The sequence below is a fragment of the Centruroides vittatus genome, unplaced genomic scaffold, assembly GCF_030686945.1.
Source record: "Centruroides vittatus isolate TY-2023 unplaced genomic scaffold, ASM3068694v2 contig_359, whole genome shotgun sequence".
In the NCBI taxonomy this organism is placed as follows: Eukaryota; Metazoa; Arthropoda; class Arachnida; order Scorpiones; family Buthidae; genus Centruroides; species Centruroides vittatus.
Window position 1 is genome coordinate 1,854,681 of NW_027122182.1, and position 27,558 is coordinate 1,882,238.

The 27,558-nt window shown below is 25.8% G+C and overlaps 1 protein-coding gene across 1 annotated transcript in view; it reads left to right on the top strand.

Annotated features, from left to right (window-relative positions):
* The first annotated feature begins 975 nt into the window (after positions 1–975).
* LOC136974926 (N-fatty-acyl-amino acid synthase/hydrolase PM20D1-like) overlaps positions 976–27,558 on the top strand; it is a 43,500-nt gene continuing 16,917 nt past the window's right edge. Inside the window, exons 1-2 of the mRNA XM_067269924.1 lie at positions 976–1,384; positions 11,374–11,606. Of these exons, the coding sequence (XP_067126025.1) occupies positions 1,117–1,384; positions 11,374–11,606 (501 nt within the window). The 5' untranslated portion in view covers positions 976–1,116. The remainder of the gene's footprint in view (positions 1,385–11,373; positions 11,607–27,558) is intronic.

The following is a 27,558-nucleotide window of genomic DNA, read 5'->3' on the forward strand; positions in this document are numbered from 1 at the left end:
TGATTAAAACAAATTTATAGACGTACGTGTTTCAATGTTATTGAGAAAAATGACAATTCGATCGTCTAGCGAAGAAATATAGCTCATTATTCATCAACACGCCAGATTTACACTATTAAAATTGTTGAAAAAGTGTTATACTTTGACCCTCCGAGATATGATATTTTATCGTGATGACAAAACTAAATTTTATTGAACGAATTATTTAGTAGACAGGTAAATGTACTGTAATGTATTTGTTATGGTAACTGCATAACAATCTATCAAATACTTTTAATGGCTCGTTTAAGCTTATAATTAAATTATATATATATATATATTTCTGTAATAAATGTACTTTCTTAATGAAAACTACAGCCTAAATACCGTATTCCGAAATGTATATAATATTAAATTGCAATAGGCTGTGCAAGCATGGCGCAAAGAAGAAAAGGCGCCATTTTTTCTTTTCTTTTATTTCACTTCTAATTATAACCGGGAAGGCTCATTAAATATTAATATAGATCTAATCATTTATTCTCATTAAAATCGACATTTTTCCATAATTCAATTTTTGTTTTTTTTCCCTCTTTTTTATTTTTTATTACTAAGTAAGAAGTTACTAAAATGAGAAAGAAGAAGAGAAAGGTAAAAAAGAAACGTTTTATTAAAGATAATTTTCTCATATATCTGCCACTCCCACTAAAGAAATCAAAAACTCAGCCAAAGAGTTAAAAATAAGCTTTTGAATCGATCCGAGATTCAATCTTCTCGGAAAAACGCCATGGAAAAATCGTCACTGACGTCACCACTTCTACGCCAAACGATATTCGATAAATTAAATCAAATTAAAATATTATAACGATTAATTCGTTTAATATATTATTAATTACTATTAAATTAATTTAAATAAAATAATGAACTTCTTGACTTAATTAATTAATTAATTTAATTTTTTTAAATATATCAGACACCGGCAATCCAGGGGGCGTTATAAGTCCGCAGTTGATTTTGCTGCAAAATTTCGATGCTTTATACACACCAGTAAATTATCATTAGTTTAATGGTCGCAGACGTTATAATAGTTTTTAGTATAAGGTAGTTCATGGTTAACGTTAAGTACGAATCATTGCGGTCATGGCTATTATGGTTTTCAAGATGTTTACTAAAGTAATTATATGTCCTATTCTGTTACTAACTGCAGTCGCTCTGATAAGAACTTTTCTAGTCCATCGACCACCTCCACCTTTATCCTGTAATACACAAGAAGATGGTTACATCTCGGACGAGAAGAGGAATCTCTCTGGCCACCTATCACAAGCTATACAATTCGAAACGGTAACCACTGATATACATAGTTACAATAGCGAAGAACTTGCAAGATTCGGTGATCATCTCAAAAAAAGTAAGCTGGAAGATCGATTTATCCATATATAATGAAATTTTACATAAAAAAAAACAATGAAATTTTTACATGTTATTTTATTTTTCTTTTGTTGTTGTTGTTTTGTTTACAAATTTCTAAGTTAGTTTGTTTGTGTGTGCCATTGAGAATTGTTTGTTTTAACTTGCAGGTATTGGTCGATGTCTGGTAACTAAGCAACCTATGTTTGCATACACAGCAACTTTCCAATATTAACAACATATCTTCAAATCATCATCAAATTTGTAACTTGATAATGTAAATTTCAATTTGAAAATTTGCTAATGATAAGATATTTTGTTTTTTTTTTCTTTCTTAAATTTTTGTTTTTTTCTTATCCGACTCCGTTAGACCGAATGTCTTTTGCTTGTTTCTGTGCTCGATTTGTAAATGCTGTTGAATCGATTTTATTACGAGATTTGTATTTTTAGAGAAATTAAATTCCTTTTTTTTTCTTTTCTTTCTATTATTATATGTATATGTGTTTTGGTTCTATTGCAGATCGTCTGGCTGCAATTTTTTAAAATTGCGTTCTTTCTTAATCTCGAGAATAGAGTTAGATAGACGAAAATCGAGACGAGGCATAGAAATCTTGGGATTGATTATGTACACATTATTTCGGTTCGGAGATTTCGTCCTAAACTGACTTGTGAGTTAGATAGATGACTGGCGTGACTCCGTCATTAACAGGAAAAGTTTGATGTATGGGGGCGAGATGCTACTAAAATCGAGAGCGTCGGGACGAAGGATTGTGCCCCGGCATTGTGACGACGTCCATAAATAATTGCCCCCCTATTTTTTTGTTTTGTGGAAATTTTATTGATTTTAAAGCTAGGCTGAAGGTTGCAAAATAGTCTGCTTTTTTATTTCTTAGTGGTTATAAATTTTGATTCTTTAACGTTTAAAAGAATCGTTGCTTTATAAATATAATGCGTAAATGAAATTGTTAAGAGATATCAAAATAAGCTCAAAGTCGTTTTGTCGAAATGACTTTGAGTTTGCTTTATTGATCTTGAGCCGGTTTACTATTGATTTCTTTTTATCAGATCTTAGAGACATTTCTAAGAGAACTATAATTTGAAATTGACTTATTTTTGTACTTCAAATCAATATGATTAAAGAAAGCTCAGTTAGTTCAGATGATTGAAACATTTTAGTTTGTGTTGAAATTAATAAATTGTAACTAGTATATATTTAAATTTAATTTTAAAAAATAGCATTTCATTTTTCAGTTAGTTGAAACTTTATTCCCTGTGTATTTTCATTTATAAATTCGATAATTCAGTTTTTCATTCTTAAAATTTGAATAAAATTCAATTTAAAAAAGTGATTCTGTATAATAAATGGAAAAAAAGCTATAATCATGTTAAATCATAAATATTGATTTATTGATGTAAGTTCCTTTTAGAGAAATAGCTTAGCTATATACTGTACGTACCAACTTAAGATAACTTAAAATAGCATGTCTTAAACATCTTAATTCCTATTTTTAAATTATTATTAACTTCTCAATAATAATAAATTACATAATTTTAGTCTTATTTAAAGACTTGTAATGATTCTTAAAATTTTTCATGCTCTTTCTGTAAGTCTTAAATGTTTATGCAATATTTGCGTAATGCATAAACATTTGAGCTGGTAAACAAATTTATCTTGAGAACTTTAAATAAGGATTTATATTTATAGATTCCTATTACACATAGTTATATTCTTTTAGTATACATTTTGCTGTGTAACATAAGGAAAGTTAGAAAAAACAAATTATTTAAAGATTAAAAATAAGATTACGGTATATAATGACAAAGCAGAAGTTAATTAAAAAAAAATATATATCTTTTTTGCGCTGTGATTTACATTAGAGTATTACATCCAAGGGTTAATGTTACCTTACGTACCAAGATGGCGGCTCGTCTCTGATTCCAGCAAGGAAACAGTGGGACGCACGTTCTAACCTAACCTAACCTATTCTAATAAATTACCATAATTATTAGCAACCAAATTATTAGAATAGGTTATGTTAGGTTAGAATGTGCGTCCCACTGTTTCCTTGCTGAAATCAGAGGCGAGCTGCCATCTTGGCACCTAAGGTAACATTAACCCATCCAAGTTGTGTAATTTTACTTAATTGTAATTTAAATATAATTAAATGTAATTACAAAAGTTTTCATAATTGTTATTCTAAAATAAAGAATTATAAAATAGTTTATATAAATATTTTCAAACTTTATATAGAATATTTTAAATACAATAATGTAAAACTATTATTAAACTAAAATTTAAAAAATTATTTGTATTTAGATGAATAATCCTGTAATAATTAATGTGTAAAATTTAGTACAGTGGACCCCTGATATAACGCACATGTCGGGTGGGAAACAACACCCGCGTTATAAGGTGAACCGCGCTATACGGAGCGGCGCGGTGTAATGCGGTTCACCTCTTTACTTTAGCAATAACATCAAGCTATTCTTTCACACTGTAAGCTTTTCTTTTACTCATCATGCATACAATAATTAAACATTATTCAAAATACGTGCAGGAACTCAATACATACACAATTACTCAATACGCAGTAACAATAAAATGCGCTACTCACTAATGCCACATGGACCTGTATAAACGTGTTTGAGCTTATCGTGTCACAAATATCGCCCGCGCTATAACGAAGGTCCACTGTATAATGAAAGGAGAGAAGTAAATCTCTGTAATAATTTATTAGTTTGAGAAATTTGATTATAATTATCTTTATTATAGTAACTAAACATTAACTTTGATAGCTAATTTAAATATGTTTAATTAACTAGTATTTTTGATTTTTAAAAAGATAATCTTTAGGTGTATGCAATGCAATTACAGATTTTTATTTGATGTAATTAACAACATGTAAAATTTTTATTTGTTGTACAGTTATTTATAATTGAATGGACTGAAGCGATTTTTGGGAAAATTGAAAGTATTAGCTAAATAGACATTTGTTCCGGTTATCAAGGTTAGTTTTTAATCTTGATAACAAGTATAACTTGATAAGAACTTCCTATACTACTTTTTAGTCACTAAAAATATAAACATTGAATAACCTTATTCTTGGTTAATATCAAACAGTCTTAGTTCTTATTGGGCTATATCTTAGTAATAAGATAATGAGTAATTTTTGCTTAGAGATAGACATTTTCTTTAAGCGTTTTCGTATTTTTTACTTCACAAATCTGAAATAGCTAATAAGCGTAGCTGTATTTATTAAAAAGAAGTATTGCGGCTGATAATTTGCAATATCAGTTGTTTGATTGGATTGATAATCATTATATTTGAAGTTATAAAAATATATAATTTAATTTTTTTTATTATTCTTGGGTTGATTCTATTAATAAATCTATTAACTGAAATTGAATGTATACAGAAAATCATATTTTAACATTTTATTTTGTTTATTTTAGCAAAGCAAATATATGCTATTTTATTCTGTTTAATGTTAATTTTTAATATATTTGATTCAAATAAATATTCTCATTCATTAATAAGATTGATTCAACAGCATTGTATCTGATTTTTGAAAAGAAAAAAAAAAAAAGAAAAATCATCTACACATACAATTGTTACATCATTTAAAAATGTATATGTTATAAAGGTAATTGATTTCCTAATATTTTTTAAAATATTAGGAAATCGGTCGAAAGTAAATTTTCAATTGATAATAAACACTAAAACAAATCATGGAATTTTTTGATATTCTTTTGTTCATTTCCAAATTGATTTGAAATTCAATAATTGAATATCACTATTTTTGCACTAATACTTTTGTGTATTGTTGCCACTAATGACATGAAAAATATTAGCATTTCATTTTGATTGAATTATAGTTTTGTAATAATAATTTTTATACCATCATCATCATTACCAAAAAAATAGGTGTATAATACTGTTTCATACTCTAGTCAAAAATATTTACTATTTCAAAATGTATAAAAAATATTTTGATTTTATGTATTTGTTAGAATGCAAAATAAATAAACATCATAATAGAGAATCATTTTAATTATTTATCTTGTTGTCTATTTTGGTGTTTTTAAATATGCTAAATTCCCTAATAGAGATCATAATTCATATATTTGTATTTATTTATGAAAAATAAAATTAAATTTGAAGTATTTTTGAATATATTTAGCCTTTCTCACGGTAAAACATTTTACTAAATGGCAATTCTAATTTTAAAAAAATGTATTTGTTTTTAAGTAAGTTATTACTTAATTTATATTAAATAAAACAGTATTGCAATTTTTAAATTAAAATAAGTCATATTAGCTGAATTTTTACTGATTTCATATAACAACTGATTAGTCTAATGTGGTTTCAGGATTGACTATTTGAATAAAATATTATTGATGTTTTTTAAGCTTTTCATTTAAATAAAAATGAAATTAATCAATTCAATTCAAATAAAAGTGTTTTACAATTTGACATTTTAAATTATTTTATCATAAAAATAATGATTTATTTTAAGATATATGATTAATATAAAATACATTGAGATCAGTCTCACTTTATATTTAACATTGTAACTTTAAACATAAAACATTTCAAATATTTTAATAGTTTTTAAAAAATTAATATTTAAACTATTAATTTCTTAAAATATATTTCTACTTATTAGACTTTTTTTATAATACAGTAGAGCATCGATTATCCGACCCCCGATTAACCGACCACGTTCTAGTCGGCAAATTCAAACGTCCGCTAATGATGTGGCGCTACAATATTTGGTTATGTCTTGGCTACTTTAATATTATTTTTGTTAAATTTTTGCATGTTTTAGCTGGCAGCACTGGCTCGACTGTGAAAGGGAGGCTAGTATTTAACCAGGCCTAATACACTATACTAATAATGTATTTTATCATACTTTTCGGTTATCCGACTGTTCAGTTATCCGACCAACCCCAGTCCCCAATTAAGTCGGATAATCGATGCTCTACTCTATATATATATGAATATATAGAATTTCACATTTTTAGGTAAGTAATATAAAGTAGTTTAATACTTTATCAGTGTTGTAAAAACATAGAGGTTTCTGTAACATAATAGTTGGTAATCTTTGTATAATCATTAGAAATATGACTGTCTAAAGAATAAATATGAATTAGAACCTGCATTATTTCACAGAATGCAGAAAAAAAAAATTTTCTTTGAAGATATGATCGATAAGTACCAATTAGTATTTTATCTAGGTACAGAAGGTACAGAAATGCAAGTCACATCCTAAGTCATCAGAACAATGTCCTCTGACAGGAAAACGAATCCAATTTAAGAAACCCGCAAGGTTTTGATATTCCATGTATTTGTGGAATATCTTTACGTCTATTATTTACGCAGATTATTTCATCTGGAAAGAACTATTCCAGAATATGCTTTGCGGCATGAAGTAAACCGAATTTGGTTCTTCCCGTTCTTATTGAAACGTTTAATAAAATCTTACTATAGAATCAAATTTAAAAATGATAATACTATAATATATTTACACCAACAAAATATTAATCAAAGTAAAAATCAGAATTTTAAACATCTATGGCATTACAAATTAAGTCAAATCCTAAATAGTTTTGGTGTATCGGAGTCATTATTTAAAGATAACGTTAATGATTGGAAATTTGGATATTCACTTTTAATAAACTCCGCAATTTCCCAGGCAATAAACAAAGATCAAAATTCACTATACCAAAGTACTTATCACCCATGGTATATTGATTTATTACAAATTCCGTCTTCACAACCTTATGTCACAACTAGTTAGTTTAAATGTAAAACGATTAATAATAATAATAATCCATGTATTTGAGACCCCCGATTTTTCAGGAGTATTTTTTATTTCACTGCTTTAATATTCGTTGCTTTTTTCATTCTATAATGATTTAATTTTTTTTAATATTGTTTTTAATTAAATTTAAATAATTCTTTTATCTTTAAATTCTTCTGTATCACTTATTATTCTGTTCATATAATTTTGTCAATTACAAATATTTAAACGGATAAAAAAAATGTAGAATAAATTACAATAAAAATAATTGTTTCCAAATTCTATATTCAGAAAATGGTTAGAAAGATGACAAGTGACTAAAAAAGACTTAGATTGGTAGCATATTTTTTTAATGAATTTTTATTTTAAAAGAAGTATTAATAATTGTGTAACGTAGGCTAAAGGTTTAAATAATTAAATATGAATATAGTCTCAATTAAATTAGCAAAATAGTTGTGATTTAAGAAAATATAAAAAAAACTAATTTAATATGAAAAACTTTAGCATAATTTTAAAATATTTAATACTAATTTATTAAATATATGAAAGAATTAAGAAGTGCAGATGACGACGATTTTAGAATACTGTATTTTTATTTGTGAAGAACACAAGAAATCATTATATTACGTAATAAATTTTTAAATGCGAACGTCATAGTATAAATTATGTATCAACAAGAGAAATAGTATTATAATGAAGAATAAATTATAGTTATATATTTTCTCTCTCTACTAACTGGAAACAGATAATACTGCAATTTTTATTTCCTTTTCTTTTAATTAAATCTGCTTTACCATGCAGATGTGTTGCCAATTATGCTACCCGATCTTTGTCCAATCTTCACTTCAATAACTGTTAATTAATTAATAGTTCTGGAAGTAAAGATTGGACAGATGTCTGAGTAGCATAATTGGCTATGCATCTGCATGGTAAGCAGAAGTTGCAAGTCTCACTCCAAGCCAATTCTTTTCTTTCAAAACATGCTTTAAGAATCATTTTATAATTGATAACTCCATATTTATCATCAAGATGAGGAAAAAAACATTAAATAAATTATGTTTGAAAAAAGTGGTATTAATTAAACAAAAATGTAATTGAATGAATGTATAAATTTTAATATATTGATGCAAGTTGTACATGGAAAGTGGTATTATTTTATTAAATAAATTACATAATTTATTACCAAATTTTGTATTTTTTTTTTATTTTTTTATTTACTTTAAATACAATTACTATATTTTAAGTTTTTATTATTGTATTGGATATTTAGTTGCAAAAAGGTTTTTTGATAAAAATAAAGGGTTTTCAAGCAAAGAAATTTGTTAGAATTTTCATAATTTTCGTTCTTGTTCAGTGAAAAGCAAAACGCTTGCGTATACCTCTACTACTGTTCATTATTTTGTATTTTTATTTGCTGCTATTAAAAATTTGGTAATTTAACTGTTATATGTTAACCTTTTTGCAATCAGCAATAAATGTTATATTTTAAAATTAATGTGATTTGATTTTTAAATGTAAATGAATTATTATAATATACTATTTATACTATAAAATTTATAACAAATCATAATATATAATTTAAGAGTTGTTTTAACTCTATTATAATCAATTTTTAATCTCAGTATAAAATCTTTGTTTATAAACTTATGATTTTTTTTGTTTTTTTAAATATAATAAAAATTAATTTGTTTAAAAACGCTAGCTGTAGATTTAAAAACAGGTACTATATGATAAGTATTGTGTTTTAAATATTAAAGTACTTAAATTAAAACTTTATAAAATTTTCATTAGTATAAAGGATGGGAATAAAATTTTGAATTTAAAAGTTTAAGGAGGAACAGAGTTTCAAGGTTGGTCAGAATTTATTTTGTTTGAGAAATATATATAAGTTTAAATTTGAGGTAATTAACATTTTTATTATAGTTTTTTGGTTAATTTTTCTATAAAGATTTTCTGAAATTTAAAATTTTTATTTTTTAATATTTTAATAAATATACAAATATCTCTGAATATATTATTTTGAGAATAAAGAATATTTATTACATCCATTTGTTGTTTAATTTTTTTTTTATCATATCACCTAAAATAAATATTAAATTTTTATAAATTATCATTTTAATACTGAAAAATATATTATTTAAATAACATATGAATGAAAATAAAATATATTAATATTCATCCTATAACTATGTTACTGAAAAAAGAATAAAAAACTGGCTAAGCTTTACAACGAATCTTTATTCATGAAGAATATAGCTAATATTTACTGAAAAGTCTTTTGTATTTTTCATAATTAGGAATATTGATCACGTAAAAGTAGTTAACGTAACAAAACTCTACTTATTTGGTATATATATTTTAATTCTGATTACATCATATATATATATAATTAATTTTGGATTGCACATAAATTGCATACTAAATTTGAATAATGATCCTTTAAATTAACTCATTTCTTTTTTAAATACAGAAATATTTCTAGTTAAAATATCGAGAAAAGATATCAGTTATAAAAAATAAAATAATCCTTGTCTACAAAAATGTTTAAACTTATTGAATTTATTATAAACAGTTAGATTAAATATTAAAAAATAAATAAATGTTAGTTAAAAAATGATTTGCATATTTTTTTTTAAAACAAAATAATTCTTTTTACATGACACCCTTTTAAATTATTTTCTTAAATATTTGCCTGCACGACATAAAAGGATATAAAAATGAATAATTATTTTTATTATACGGATCTTAAATTAAATTTTATTTTATTTACTTACTGCTTTATTCATTTTTAATAATAACTCCTCTATAAACTTGTAATCTATTGATGGTATCAATAACGAGTATTTTAATTCTTCTTTAAGGAAGAAAAAAATTATTAGAGATAATATAATTTTTCAGTCTGCTAGAAATGATCTAAAATTATTTCTGAAAAATATATTAAGCACAAATTTTAACTTTTTTGAAATATTAATTTACTTGAACAAAATAAAGACATAACATAAAAAAAGATTTTTTTTAATAATGTTAGAATGGATTCTTATATAGTTTTATGATTTCCTAGTGAAGCTAATATATCAAAGAATATATATATATATATTGATTTAAAATAAATAGAAAACTGTTTTAAATTTGATAAAAATTCAATAACAACATAATTTATAAAACTGTAAATAACTTTTATAATCTGTTTTATCCTTTGAATGTTTAATTAACATAAGCTAAGTTTTATACAAAATTGTTCTTCTGATTCTCCTGACGTATTTTTATAGTTGCAATGAATATATTTAATTATTAAATATATATATGGATTTTTTCACATATTTATATGTATTATATACAAATACAAAAAAGACAGTTATTTGTATGTTTTACTAATTGCATTTGAGTTATTAATGAAACAAGACATATATAAGTTTACTGAATGCTTCAGATGATGTAAAATTTTCACAATGATCTAGATTAATCTCATTCAGTAATTTTAATGGGTTAATCATTAAGTTACTGCTGAATTAAATATATAGAGAACTCTTGATGAATTTCGAGATTATTACGATATGTTTAATTTTAGATAGTAAATTTATATCAATAATCTTGATATTCATCAAGAGTTTTCTCTCTAGTACAAACATACAAATATTGAACATAAAATATTCAAGAAGTTTTTTAAAAAACTGGATATATTTTTCATGAAAAAACTCTCTCTTTACGTGTTTGGAAATGCACAAAGTGGAAATTAATAGCTACTTTAATAAATTTAAATATATTTTTTTCAAAAATATCTGAAATTAATGATTGCATCTTAATTTTACTTCTTAACTTTGTCATGAATTAATTTTAATAATAGATTATTTCCTTCATATGCTTTTATATTTTTGAAATTACTTATATTAAGGTTATAAATATTTTCAGTTATTTATAATACTTAAAATTTTTAGATGTTGAATTTCAATTAATCATTTCTAATTATATAAATTTATATTCTTTATAGTGTATTAAATTTTAAAAATTAAAATTTGTTACATATTAATAATTATTATTATTTTTTTTATATATAGTAATTTTAAGATGATATATTTTTTTACTTTTGATACATAATAATTTATGTACAAACCTTCTAGAACTTTTCCTCAGTTTATATATATTTATTTATTTATTTTAAAGTTTTCTTATTTAATTTTATTTACAGTTTTTCCAGCTATACATTCATCATCATTTATTACTAGAGAAGTTATTAATAACATCAGTTTGTTATACACTGTCCAAGGAAATGATTCGTCGTTAAAGCCTTACCTTCTAAGTGGACATCTCGATGTTGTGCCTGTTGATGAAACACAATGGACGGTTTTTCCATTTGGTGGAATAAAAAAAGATGGTTTTGTATATGGAAGAGGAACAATTGATGCAAAACATATAGTAATGGTAGGCTTTAATTTTCTATAAATGAAGTAAGGTAATCTGCTGTTTAAAATGTTTTTATCATATAACTTCCTTATTGTAAAATAAAATTCTGGAAAAAAAAAATGTGTAAAAATATTAACCGATCTTCTAAAATTGAATTAAATTATGTTGCCGGAATAAACACGAGAATTTAATTATATAAATGTTTCATTGGAAATTTCATTGTCATGAATAATTTTGAAATTATTGAATTGACAATTTCTTTTAATCTATTAACAAGATAACTAGAAATTTTTTCAAATCTTCAAATTATAATTGTTATTAAATTACTAGGATATTTAGCATTTAAGCAATAAAGTTTACAGTACAATCAGTTGTTGTAGTTCAATTTCTCTTAATCTGGTGCAATCTGTTTCATTCATCAGTGTATTAAATTTAATAAAACAAATTAATTTCAAAATTGTTTTCGTCTGGAAAAAATTTTACGCACACAATATCGATAGATGAAAAATCCCAGTATACTGGTTTCGATACAGAGAACCGTTAGCCTGAAAACTAAAATTACTAGGAATAAAAATAAGTTTCTTATGTCACTGTATATTTCAATTTTTTTTTTCATATCGCAATGCAGATCTAAGTTTAAAAGACGCAGAATAAAAATTACTATAAAATTATATATTGATATTTATCACGTTTGCTCGACATCTGCTCGGCACTTCTTTTTGTTGCCTGAATTAACGAAATTCTAATATATCATTAAAAAGAATTATTGGAAATTTGGAATTGATATTTTCAGAAAATCAAATTTTTTTTTAATTAAGAGTCAATATATTTATGCAAATACGTTTTTGTTTGAACTCTGCTTCTAGATTATAACAATATCTTTACTTTTTCAAGTAAATTTATTAATATAGTAATATAGTTATTTTTCCTAAAATTATTTTTGTGCATTTATAAAAAAAAAATTATAGAAATTAAAATTGATGGTGAATAATTTTTAGAATTTTCATTGATTGAAAAACTTGGAAAGATTGTTCGATTGTCAATTTCTTGAATTTACAGAACTCTCTGATTTTTTAAAAAATAAACAGAAATTATTTTGGTAATTATATTAGAAATTTTATTTGATATCTTCCTAGATAATTTCAAATTTAAATCAGGTATACTGTGTAACCAAATTTTCATGCACTTGTAAATCCAGGGTCGGAAAATTCCAGTTTTATTGATTTTATTCAATACATTTGAAAAAGAAGAAAATTAAGTTTTATATAACGTAATATATGAATCATCATGCCCCTATTTGTAAAAATTTATTTTAGTTATTTTATTTATAATAAAATATAAAATTAAAAATTTTTCACATTAAATTTCTTTTGAATTGTTATTAATTTATATAAGGTAAAAATTTTTAATTTTACTTTAATCTAAAATTTATATACTTGTATGTAAATATAACGCGCGTAGTCATAATTTTGTAATTAAGTGTTAAAAAGTTAATATTAAAGTATTGATAGAAGCAGAAAAATAAAAAAAATTTTCTACTTTGTATCAACTCGATAACATCAATATGAAATTTGTATTAAAAAATACAATATAATCGGTTATAAAATTGATATGAGTTGATTTTAACATGCTTATATTTTATTTATTTATTTTAATGCTTTCATTAGTTTCGCGAAATGATAAATGCAGTTTTGTATTTTTTTAAATTGTTTTTTATTTCAACAAATTGTAATTAATTTTAATATTTGTTGTATAAAATATGTGAAGGTAATGTGAATATAATTGATACCCTTTTTTTAATAAATTTAGTTAATTTACAAATTTAATATTGATGTTTAATATTAGCCTTAGCTGTATTTTTTATTTTAAAATTATTGTAACTAAATTATCTAAATTAGCTAATAAATGAAGTCAAGTAATACATGTTTTGTAATTATTAAATAGTTTTATTAGGTATTGATTAATTTTGAATATCAAAATATATGAATAAAAAATGATCGAGTATTTTGTTAGATGTAAACAAATAATCAGTTGATCAGTTTTCATGTAAAATAAATATATTTGATTCATTTTGAATGATATCAATAGCATTTGATATGAGAAAAAATCCAAACTCATCTTCGGTATGAGTTAATGGCATTTGTTATTGTTAAAATAGTTTTAAAAATATAATACTGTATTATGAACACTCATTATTTATCTCTGAGAAAAAAGAGATTAGTTCAGTCAGCATGACAATTGTTATATCTTAAAGATTCAATGATATGATAATGCATAACAATTTTTTTCTTTATCATAGATGACATAATTGAGTTAATCATGAATTTGGGTTATCTATATGCATATTATAAATTTTAAGGAATGGTCTTGCTAACTTTGAAAATACCAAGTATAAATTGTACGTAGACAATGTGACATCTCTGTATATATAACTGTTTATCAGATCTAGAGTAATTATTATTTGAATGTATCAAATGAAAATGTGTTTGGTTGAAATGTATCAAACTTCTGTGACAAACAGAATATTGGTTTGATGATTCTGTTTTTTTGTATCATTTCTTATTTGAACACTTAAATATTTATTGAACGTTTTACGTAGAGAAATTAAAATAACAATGAGTTATTTTTCAAGTCAAGTGAATGATACCCAGTTTGATAATCCTTTCTGGAAATGTTGTTTTTGTAAACAACTGCATATGGCTGCTGATTATTTGGAATATTGATGATTCTCAGCTTCTCTGCTGAGAATCATCAAATGAAATTAAAGCAGAGAACATCTTTTTGCTGATCCCCGAAAGAAGAGAATTTTCTCAAGTGTATTCAGAGAGAAAAACTAACCATTAGAGAACAATAGTAACATCTAATCCTAAATCAATTTCACTATGTAACTCCTAATATGAATACTCTCTTCTTTATCAGAGATGATAATCAGAATTTAGCTCATGTATTTAAGAAAATAAATATAACTTAATATCTACATTAATTTGTATGTTCTATATTTAAATTATTGTATTTTCTCTTGCAAAATACAATAATTTAAATCATTTACTATGTTTGTTATTAACTAATAAAAAAATTTTTTCTTCAAATATCTAATTTGTAAGTGTAAAAATCTGTTAAAATATAGTAACTTATCCACTCTGTTTTTGATCAAATGTTAGAAATTTTAAAAGCTTACTTTGCTTGTTTTATTTGTATATTATAAAATAGATTTTAATTAAGTATTTTATTACACCTAAATTAAATTTTATTAAGTTAAAATAATTTTCAAATTAAGAAATTAACCATTTTTCACCATGTATAGTAACTACAAGATACTAATTTGGCACATATAACCAGTTTTTCACACAAATATATAATGAAAACCATGTGTATTGACAACTGTAATTAAAAATGAGGACAGATTATTTATTGAACTGATTTTATTTTTAAAATGGATAATTTTTTATCTATATTTTTTTATATAACATTAAGATATATATATATGAGTCTATTAATTAATTATAATACTGAAGAAAAATATTTTTAATTCTGTATTTCCATAAAATTTTCTATTATGCTATGATTCTTGTGGTAGTTTTATAGGAAAATTATTGAAGTCTCTATCAAAGTGCTAAATTATTTTAATAGAAAAAACAATATTTGAAAAAGATTAAAATGTAACAAAGTTGAATGATAAGCGAGTATATTTTTTTGAAATATTTTATCAGTGTTACTTCACTTAACATCTTTATTTTCAATCAGTTGATATAGGACAAATGTGAACTACAGTAGAAGTACATACATATGCATGAAGTAAAGTGTAATTATGAATGGGAACAATGTAGAAATATTTTCTGAAAATTCTGTTGAAATTAAATTAAAAACTGAGATTTCTAGTAGTTAATATCATAAGAAGTTGCTTTTTTTTATCTGTTCACGTTGGCATATTTCAGTTCAAAAATTATAACGATACAATGAACTAGCACTTTGTAATGTATGATATTTAATCTATGTAGTTTGAAGATAAACATTACAACTATATTCTGAAATTATCAAAATTTAGTAGTTTTAATATTAGTACTAAAGTTTAGTAATTTTAATATTTATTTTTCAATTGATTTTATATAATGTTCTCAATTGTACTTCCTGAAATAAAATATACTTCATAAAGAATATATTATTCTGTACAGGTAATTTACAAACATAAGCTGCATATTTGTTAATGTTAATAAAGTTGTTTTGAAACATTATATGAGCGTAATACAAAAACTAGTATGTAATTTAGTTTTCCATGGCATCGTTCTACTAAGAATTTACTGTAATTTCTTGTGAATAACCCATAAGTTAGGTGTATTTAAATCTGTTTGAAAGGGGTTGGGTTATCTGTCACTTTTAAATTGCAGTTATGAGCTTGTCCAACAGCTTTTCCTGTCTGTACTTATTATGAGGTCATGGAGAATATTCCTATAGCACCACCACTCCATGACTTATCCATGGTGTCCACAAGAACATCAAGATTACTATTCCACTAATCAGCAGGTAGCCACATTTTTGAATACACATGTTCCATCTCAAGCAGTTTCAAGATCAAACAACATAGCATGATGATGTCCATTTAAGATGGAAGAAAATGTTCACTGGATTTTTGTGAGTTAGTTTGTTGGTTTTTGGTTATTGAATGTGTAGTGTTTGTATTATGAGTCCATTAAAAATTATATAAAGCCTTTGTCGCACATTTATCCTGCTATCATGATTTTTTAGGAAACCATCACAGATATATATGTATGCCTTTCAGTTCTCTTCTATTTTCTGTGTGTCAATATGTCTACTATTAGATGCTCCTACTTATATAATACAGATATTATCCACATTAAGATCCTTTTCTGTTTAATTTTTTTAGATTTATTGTAGCATTTATTATCATTATTATTATTATTATTATCATTACAGGACATAACTGAACAAAGTGCCAATATTTTAGGGATAGATTTTAGGGTCAAAAATAAACATAAAATCTTTTTTGTTTTCAAGATATGGCCTGGCATAAAAGGTACTCTTCAAATTCCCTGCCAAAGTACTAAAATTAGTTGTCAATTTTTAAAAATAATTTTGTTATTTAATGCTTCTGTCAACTGACTTAAGATAAGTAAACGTTGCCCAAATAGGCCCTGCTATATTAAAAAAATAGTTGGAAAATAACAGTTTTTTTTAAATGTAAATTTACTTTTAACAAAATTAAACAAAAATTGTGGATGCAAAATTAAACAGATGTGGATGCATAATTGCATACAATGAACCAGTGTCTCATGTATACCAGCTAGCAAATATATTGCACTAGATATTTCTGGTAAAGTACATAATTAAATCCAGTTTTATTTAGTATGTAGTTACCAGCTATGTATTCAGAAAAATAATTTTCAACATTTAAAATAAAAAACATCAGTTCGTATATGCTTGGTAACACACAAGGGGAAACAAACAGCAGTATCTTTTTGGTGGGAGGTTTAAAATTAGTTTCCAATATGAGTTTTTAGCAGGTGATAATCAAATGAAGTAGATTTTGAGAAAACTTTATAGAGGATTTTAAACTTACTTTTGATCCTGGAATCCATCCCTAAAATACTAGCACCGAGTTCATCAATACATCTTATAATATTTATAAAACCTGTTTTCGGTCGTGCTTTCTAAATTACATACTAATTAAGTGACGTATTCCGACGATAGTAACAGTGGTGCTTATTATTTGACTTTTTTATTTTATTTTTTTAGCAGATTTTCTGAAGAGTGTAATACCAATGTGGGTTATATGCTGCTGTTGATAATATGCAGGAAATTACAGTATTTGCAGCTGATAGTTAGCTTGAGTTCTTGTCATTTTATATTATGTACACATTTTCTTTTATATACACAACTTACTATTTGGTTAATAAGACAGTGTAAAATGTCAGATTTGGTAAATTTAATTTGTAGTCAGTTTAAATTTAATTATACACTGATGACGAATACTTCGTCTATTTGAATGTTTTGAATCCTATCAGTTCAACCAGAACATTGGAAAATATTATATCAAAAAGTAGAATTTATTGTAGTAATCTAAACATAGTAAATGTTAAATTATTAATTTAATGAACATTTTTTCAGAATTAAGATTTCTAACCTGAAATTCAATCTCTCATTGTATTAATATATTTTAAGACTAAGTTAGAATTAAGTTTCAGTTGGCCAGATTTTGCGTTTTTAAAGTTGCTTATCATTATTTATTTAATGTTAAAAGTCATCTATTTTTGAATGTAAGTAAAAATGTTTTCAATAATATATCTGTTTTCTGATGTAGCATATTTTTTAATAAGATATTTTATGGAATTTTCTAAATGTAAATCTCTAATGTTTTAGATGATTTTAGAAATTTATATAATATGTCTGAAAATTTAATTGTGTAATATGTTTAATACTTTATAAATGAATATTGTTAATTACTATTAAGTAGAATAAAAGATTTTTGAAATTTTAAAATTCAGAATGTCATAATCATTAAAAATGTAGACTGTCTGTAGAATCTGTTTAAAAACAACAATGTATTGTTACATGAAAGTTAATTTGGTTAATGTTACCTATGGTTCCAAGATGGCGGCTCATCTCTGATTCCAGCAAATAGAAGAAGGGAAACAGTGGGGACACACGTTCTAACCTAACCTATTCTAATAAATTACCATAATTATTACCAACAAAATTATTAGAATAGGTTAGGTTAGAACGTTCTCCACTGTTTCCTTGCTGGAATCAGACAAGCCGCCATCTTGGAACCATAGGTAACATTAACCATTAATTTTATTCAACTTGTAAAGAAGGTCAAATAACTTGATCAAAAGACTTCAGAATAACATTAGTAATTTCAATTAAATAAAAAATTCTTTGTTTTATTATCTTTTTAGTTTATTTTTAATATTACTAGAAAAATAACTTTTATAGTGGAAAGTTCTCTAAGTAATCTTTTACTATTACAAGATATAAAATAATTATTTTTTGAATTTTATTATATTCAAAAATCTTGATTTATTTATTGTTGAACTGTAATAAAAATTCATACAGTTAGTGATTGTTCACTGTAGATATGTATTTTGTATTGATGATGATGATTAATATTTAAAAGGAACTTCAGTTACATGTTTTGAAAGAAAGTGGATTTATATGCATTCAGTTGTTCGATAGAAATATGTATTGAATTTGCTTATTAGTGAATTTAGGAATTTAGTGTTTTGAGCACCACATTTGTTTCATACATATTTGTATAAGCAGGGAGAAAAAAATGAAATTTATAAAAGTGAAGTAGTTTATACCAGGGATATAGAAGGGTTATCTTCAATATGAAAATCCAACTTAAAAAAAAGAAATTGCAATGTAGAAATTCATGGTTTGCATCTACCTCTCTATCTAGAATACATTAAAAGAAATAGATGAAATACATCCAACTTAATAACCTAGAATACATCCAACTTAAAAAAAAGAAATTGCAATGTAGAAATTCATGGTTTGCATCTACCTCTCTATCTAGAATACATTCTTTTATTTGTTGTTATTATGTTAATTGCTATCAGTGTTATTATTTATTTAATTTGTTTGTTACTTATTTATCTTTTATTTATTACATTTTATGTTTTTGTATTCTATATTTTAAATTTATATGTTTAAATTAAATGTGTTCCATTTTATAAAATGCTCAGATTTAGTATTATACTTGAAGATGACCTATAGAATTTGGGTTGAAAACATTTGTAATGATATAAATAAATATTTCTCAGCAAGCATAAGGTGGTTATGAAGATTTGTTAACTTTCTCACTGCTGAGTCTGTCGTTGATTGTTAAGAGGGATACAGTTTTGAGTTCACATAGACATTGTAAGGTCGCCAACCAGTGGAGATAAGGAACTTGAAAGCCCACTCCTTGGCACCAATATAAGGTTGCCGTCTTTTAGGTGGGGATCAGTTAATCCCACGTCAGGATGAACCTAAGGGAAGTTTGCATGTGGGTGTGGCGAAGGAGGCAATTGATGACAAGTGTTTTACAAAAAGGAAAACTGTTTATTTGCTAACATTTATGCTTACATCAACAATTGACCGTTCTGCTTCTTTATAGTCCTTCCATGTGGAGAGAACTTCGAACTTGGTTGCAGCCCCAGGACAGATGAGATAGGATTGCTGGATGATGCAGATGATCGGTGAGATGGTGCTGTGGCATTCTAGGTGATCGGCAGTAGCACAACACAATGTACAGAGCACGTCTTTTGGCTCAATCCAGAGGAGACTTTTTTGACCTTGAAATTCCTATTTTTTAGTTTTCTCTCACTATTCCTATATTTGATTGGCCCCTCATTCCCGTCTCTGCTTTCTGATTGGTCTCTCCTTTGTTTTCACACGAAAACTGGGACTGGCCAAGTCACAGGAAAGATCCGATTCGGGGTGTCCATCCGGCACCCTTTTGTCTATTGTGCTCAGAGATTGTTGATAAAACCACAAGACTCGAACTCATAATTTAGTCCGTTATTTGCGATTTCAGTCATCTAGGAACTTTTACAATCATATGTGATGTTTTTCTATCCATTAAATCTTTCCCCCCTTTCCGAAATTGTTTTTCTAGATTGACTATTTATGAGCACTCGAGTCAGAATTCTACCTATTTATGAGCACTTGTGTCAGAGGTTGATGTTGACAGATCGTTTAACACATGTTGGAGTCTGTTCCGAGACTCGTTGTTTACATTTTGTGTCGCATCGTTTAGATCAAGAGTTTTTCCTCTCTCTCTTTTATATAATCTATTGTTATAATTTAAACACAAGAATTCTGCAATTTACAGGATTTCAGACCTCGTCCGGGAACTGACAATATAAATGTAGTGTAATATTTGATTTTCAGGTTGTGACTGTAGACGACTTAGCTAATTATTAAATTTTATCAACAATCAGATTATTTACAAAATATTGTTTCTTGATATTTTTACCGGCAGGGGGCGTAGATAGACGTAAAGATGGATGGAGTGTTGAGGGTTTGGTGTTGTTGCTCTTACATATAATGTAATAATTTTCTATGCATAGCTTGATTATTTATGAAATTAAAAATGAATCGAGAATTAAAAGAATTGTCTTCCTTAATAACAAGATGTTCTGTATCAGAAAGCATATCAACCAGGACAGCAGCATTAAAGATTCTCCAACTAATGACAAAGGATGTGGATTTAAGTCCCATTGCTGGAAACATTACCAAATTATTGGCTTCTTCAGATATATTTGTCAAAAAAGTATTCAGATAGAGTCAATGGTTTAAATTTGTTAGTGACAAATACTCTAATTAAAGATTTGAAAGATGCAAATCCGTTATTTAGAGGTGTTGCTTTAAAGACATTATTCAGAGTTCCAAACTTAACAGAGCAAGAAGAAATACTATTATTATCAGCACTAAAAGATTCCAGTTCGTACGTGAGAAGAGTAGCAGTTATGTCTTGTTGTCAGTATATTAAAAATTCATCGGATAATTTTAGTTCGGAACTTATTGCTAATCTGTACGAAATGATCCGTGATCCTGATCCTGGAGTTGTAGTTAATTGTCTGACATCTCTGGATGAAATTCTTAGTTCTGAAGGAGGAGTAGTTATTAACTACAATATTGTTCACTATCTACTTTCTAGAATTTTATCATTTCATGAATGGGGTATATCAACAGTACTTCATTTCATACAAAAATATGTTCCTCAAAAAGAAGAAGAACTATTTGAAATTTTGAATTCTTTAGATGACTATTTAACACACAATAATTCACTTATTGTAATACAAACACTTCAAATATTTCTCTCACTATGTAATAATAATTTTCCTCACTTATTGAAAGAAGCTTTGAATTGTGTGTTTCCTAAAATCCAATCCAATTTGGTATCATCTAATAATGAATTAGTTTATTCAACTCTAATTCTGGTAGAACAGTATATTGTTTATAGCAAAGAGTTATTTTGTTCAAATTATAAATTGTTTTTTTGTCATTTCTCTGATTCTATGATTGTAAAAGTAAAAAAACTCTGCATTTTACCACTTCTAACAACTTCGATCAACATACCTGATGTATCTGAAGAATTAATTACTTATTGTACAAATAACTCTCCTGGAATATACAAAGCTGCTATAAAGAGTATAGTACAAATTGCAAATTTGTTTCCTACAAATTCACAAAATTTAAAGACACTTATCGCATTAATAGATTTACAGTGTGAATCTCTTACAGTTGAAATATTGAATGCATTCTCTTTATTAAATTTACATCAAGATGAAGAAATTAAATCTCTCTTATTGGCTGCTATTTCAAAATATTATAAACAGATCAATGAAACTTCAGGGAAATGTGCCATACTGCAATTATTAGGCTACTATGGACAGACTACAACGCACACTCCTTACATTTTGGAATCCATGATGGAAACAGTTGAAGAAGAGGAAGATGCTATTGTCAAAATGACTCTTCTGACTACAACAATTAGAATGTTTTTGCACAGACCTGCCGAGATGCAGGAGATTTTAGGATTTTTGTTAGAAAAATGCAGTAACGATAAACATCCTTGCATCAGTGATCAAGCTCAATTCTATTATCATCTCCTGCATGATATTCCTCTAGCGAAAAAAATAATTTTAGGAGAAATGGGAATGACAAAAACTCAATTATGAAACTGAACAAGTGAAATACCTAACTTTTTTATACAACAATCAAATTTTTATTGATTATAAATTATTTAAAATTAACTAGTCTAGATGAAGAAATAATTTTCACTGTGATATATTATTGTTCTAAACAAATGGAAATAAGTGTATTAAGACTAAATTGTTATTATGAATTAAGTAGAAATTTTATATGAATTTTATAAAAACTGATAATTTTGTATACTTAATCATTTATTGTTGTTTTAGTTATAAAATAACTGTGTAAAATATTGTTAAAAGAAAGAATAATTTTCTTTGTATTCATTGTTTTTCTAGAAGTGCTTTGAGCGTTAATCCTCATATTTAATTGCTAAATTGAAGCAAGCAAAAGATCATTAAATTTGAACTTCTCAAATTGAGAAGAAACTGATTTAATATTTTAATTAAAATCTAATAATTATTTACAAAATATTAATTAAAAAGAATTAGTCAAAAATGAATGTAATATTTTTATATGTTTACGAAAAAGTATTATCTGCTTATAATAACATTATCCTTGTAATACAGAATAAGAAATCGTTCCCTCAGTTATATAATGAGCAAAATATTTCCAATAAAAAGAATGGAATTTTTTTCTTTTTTAGATTCCAGTCTTGAAATTAAGACTTATAGGATTCATTTGATATTTCTGAATATATGCAATCAGAATTTTTATTGTTGTCTAGGTCAGAGGCCATTGGCTTAACCTGGGATCTATGAACTCCCAAAGGATTTGGGATAGATTTTTAGTGGCCTATGAACTTTGATGAGAATATTATCTTTATTTTCACTTACTTCTAACTGAAATTTAGCATTTCCTTTACTTACAAATGTAAGCATTAAACCACAGTAGTATTAGCAATACCTGTGTTTTTGTCATCAATATAAAGCTGATATTTTCATATCATGTTACAGTTGTTGTAAATATCTTGAAATAGCATTTAGATTTATCACTACTTCAAAATTACTATTAGAAGTGCATATATTGTTGTATCACAAATTTATATTTTTAGTAATTTGGTAAATGTATTTCAAAATAATTTTCTTTGTAATTTTATATACTTTTATCAGGATATCCAAGCACTTAAAAAACATTAGAGACCGTAAGTTTCACCAGACTCTACGTGTTCATAGTCTAAAAAGGTTAGGAATTCTGCTCTGGATGATGACAGATTTATGGAATAATTTATCAGTGGCAGTTGCAATCCATTAGTACATTGCAATAATGAAGAATGATCAGTGTGCTGCAAATATATTGAACTTTCTACTACAGTGCCAATCTAAAGGGTTATATCCAAAGTATATTCTTGGAATTTGCATTTCCAATGAATATATGATGCTAATCCCTGTAATTAGAAGTTCCTTTTAATTTAGCTAATTTTTATAGTTTTAAAAATATATAATTAAAATCAATTATAACTTTAAGGTAGATGGATGCAAAGAAATGAAAAGTGCAAATTTTTTAAGTTTTAATAAAAATAAAAGCGTAGGAAACATTAGAATCTTTTTTAAAATATGATTGATAAAGATAAATTCACTCTTATTTTACATACTTATCAGGTGGATTTATATGCATTCAGTTGTTTGTTAAATTATGACTTGCACTTTCATTTCTTCCAAAAACTAGTTGTATGTGATGAAAACACTAAATATACCTAAAACCACTAAAACTATTTAATAATACAAATATTTTTACCCATTACCCACAAACATTAACAGGTATATGCTAATGTATATACCTGTCAAATAGAACAACTAAGCAGTAGAACACATTTAAATATAAAGGTTTGGTATTTGTTAAGATATACCTGATAACGTTCATGGGTAATAGATGAAAACCTTTAATTATTACATAGTTTTACTGGTTTTGGGTGTATTTGGCGTGTTTTCATTATGACTTACATTCCTTTTGGATGGTAAAGTCTCGAAATACATTTTTGAAAACTGATTTAGTTTGTTTCTTCCGATATTGTATTTATATATCGTCTATCTTATACATTATTTTTAAATGCCAGATATTTTTCAATAAACAAATGTTTTTAGCTTATTTAAGCTGCCTTTCAATATAATAATGCTAACTTCTATTTAAAAAGTAATTGAAATTTAGAATAAGAATAAAGTCGAATCAAGAAAATCTGCAATTTAAATTGTAAATTGAAAAGAAAATTTAGAAAATAAGTAAATACAGGGTGTTTCACATAAAACTAGTCCCACTAACCAATTGAATAAATTATAATAAACTCCACATTGGGTAGAAAGGGGAAAATGAGAAAAAATCAAATTAGACAAGAAAACTATTTAAAAACTTTGTTTTATTCATATAACATTATGGAGATTTGCATAACCAATGTTTTATTGTTTAAGGAAGTCCAATATAATGTGGGACATTCTGTATAAGAAATTACAAAATACTTTACATGATTAAAAGTGTAAAGAATAGAATTAATTAATATTTATTGTAAATATAAAATAAAAAAATACCATAAACCCCACTAACTTGGGCTAAGGGAAGGTGAAGATAGATTTTCAGAGTTTACAAAAGTTTAACTTAGCAGGATGTTTTGTTCGATGACGTGTAAAACAAGACCGCGGATATATGTACTGTATTTTCTGGCATATAAGACGACTTTTTAACCCAGGAAAATCTTTTCAAAAGTCGGGGGTCATCTTATACGCCTGAAAATACGGTAATTTGATTATTAAAAAAGTGTGTCTAGATTTATAGTAATTGAAATTAATTTTATTCTGTATACTTCTAATTAGGTAATACTTTTGTAATTTGTTATGTTTAATTATTTTTAATATTCAGTTTTATTTAAATTTTTTTAATATTAAAATGTTTTCATTATTTATTCTACTCATAATTTGAAGAAAGTTTAAGTAAGCTGAAAATGTTTGCTTATTAAAAAGTAATTTGAATCAACTTCACAATTTAAATACTAATTATTCTAGTTAGAATCAATAGTAAACATTTCTACAAATAAGTTTTGTATATTAAATAAATCACAATTACAATTTTTAGAAATAATTTCTGTACCCATATATATAACTAAGATGTGAAGTTCAATAATTTTATGTCAGTATATATCTGTGTGTAATATATGTTACAATAGCCTCTTGTTATAGCACTTATTTGGATATATTGCACTTTTTTCTTCCAAATATAAAACTATTTTATCCAATAATTAAAAGAATTTATACCAGCAAAAAAATATTACATTATTTCAATCATTGACCTTCAAACCAAACACAAAATTAACGCACTAAAAAGTAAGACAGGATGGAGATTAAAAATAGACAAAATAGATGAATAGATACACCAGTTAACTGTGCCATTTGGTATATCATTCATTTGGTTTGCCCCTCAACATGTGCAGTATAACAAGGTGCTAATGTAATATCTATTGTGTTAATTTTCATATAGGTATTTTTTAAATATTTAATTTAATAAAAGAAAGTATTTCTGAAATTATGAATTTTATATGAAGAATACAATATTTATAAATTCTAATTCATTTCATATAAATAATTTCATCTAAACAGAAAGTTTTATAAATATAATATTAAAACGTTTTTAAATGTAGTTAAATGTGCTTAACTAGCTTTTGAAAAATATCACGAAATTAAGATAGTAATTGTAATAACTTTACATGCATAACTTTTAGTTTTAACAAATTATATATGCCCTATATAAATGTTTCATTCGTATAATCTAACAACTTACTCTGAAAGTCCAGACAATAATTTAAGACAATAAATATTCACAAATTAGAAGAAACCAAAAAATCTGTCTACATATCTTGTCCTTGTCAATACTTCTGGAACACAAGCCTTTGAGCAGAGTTACCTTTTATTTGAGACTCGTCCACCTCGATATGCCAAAATGTTTAAAAATTTCCAGGCAAAGGCACAATTCCACTAAATTTATATTACTATCACCTGGGAATTTTTAAACATTTTTGCATATCGAGGTGGATGAATAGCCTCAAATAAAAGGTCAACTCTGCCCATAAAGGCTTGTGTTCAAGAGGTGTCGACAAGGACAAGATATGAAGGCAGTTTTGTAGTTTCTTCTAATTTCTGAATGTTTTTAATAATTTAAATTTTAAACGTTTAAAATCTTTCTTCAACAAGTTTTTAATAAACTTTTCTGACCTTTTATCAGAAAAGTTTATAGAATTAAAGTACAGTAGAGCATCGATTATCTGACCCCCGATTAACCGACTTATCGGTTAACCGATCGTGTTCTAGTCGGCAAATTCAAATGTCCGCTAGTGATGTGGCGCTACAATATTTGGTTATGTCTTGGCTACTTTAATATTATTTTTGTTAAATTTTTGCATGTTTTAGCTTGCAGCACTGGCTCGACCATGAAACGGAGGCTAGTATTTAAACCAGGCCTAATACACTATACTAATAATATATTTTTTCATACTTTTCGGTTACCCGACCAACCCGTCCCCAATTAAGTCGGATAATCGATGCTCTACTGTATTACTAAAAAGTTTTTAATAGTCTGTCTACATTGGTGTAGCCAAGATTTTGTTATGGGAGAGACCTAGTAGAGGCTGTAATTTTCTGGGGGGGCACCAGGTTAACTGGGGGCCGTGCCCACCCATGCCCCATCCTGGCTACGCCCATGTCTGTCTATATTCTATATATGTTTGTGATTTGTTTCACCTTCTATGTTTTACTGGATGCTGAAGAGTTTGTGTGATTAGATGTCTACATTCTGATTTAAGAAAATTTAAAAGTGCTTAATAAATCATTCTGTAGACATTTGGAGTGAAGTTTATTATTAAAAAAAGAGAGAGAGAGAGAGAGAAATTCTGAAAGTTAGGATTAAGGGAATAAAGTCTCTAAGTATAAATAGACAAATTATGTATAGCAGTAATCTGTTGTGCATAGTTTATCTGATATTGTTAATGAATTGTTTCAGGGTTGCTAGGGAAAGATAATAGATATTTCAAATAAATAGAAATAAACTTCTTTTGAGTTTAAATGTAAAACACTCTAAAAAATTGAAGTCATATTGAGTCAACCTTTATTTCAAGGCTCTTTTCTGGCTCAGTGTGTGAAATTTGTCAGTAAATATTCATCTAGTAATGGTATAATTATGAAATTACAATTAATAAAAAAGCTTCTTATTAAGACAACTGTTTTGTAAACTTTCAATAATAATTGAGGCTGCATAACATTAGAATTCACTTATTTTATTTATGAATACTGTTATCAATTTTTATTATTTTTATAATTAGCACAACCAAAACATA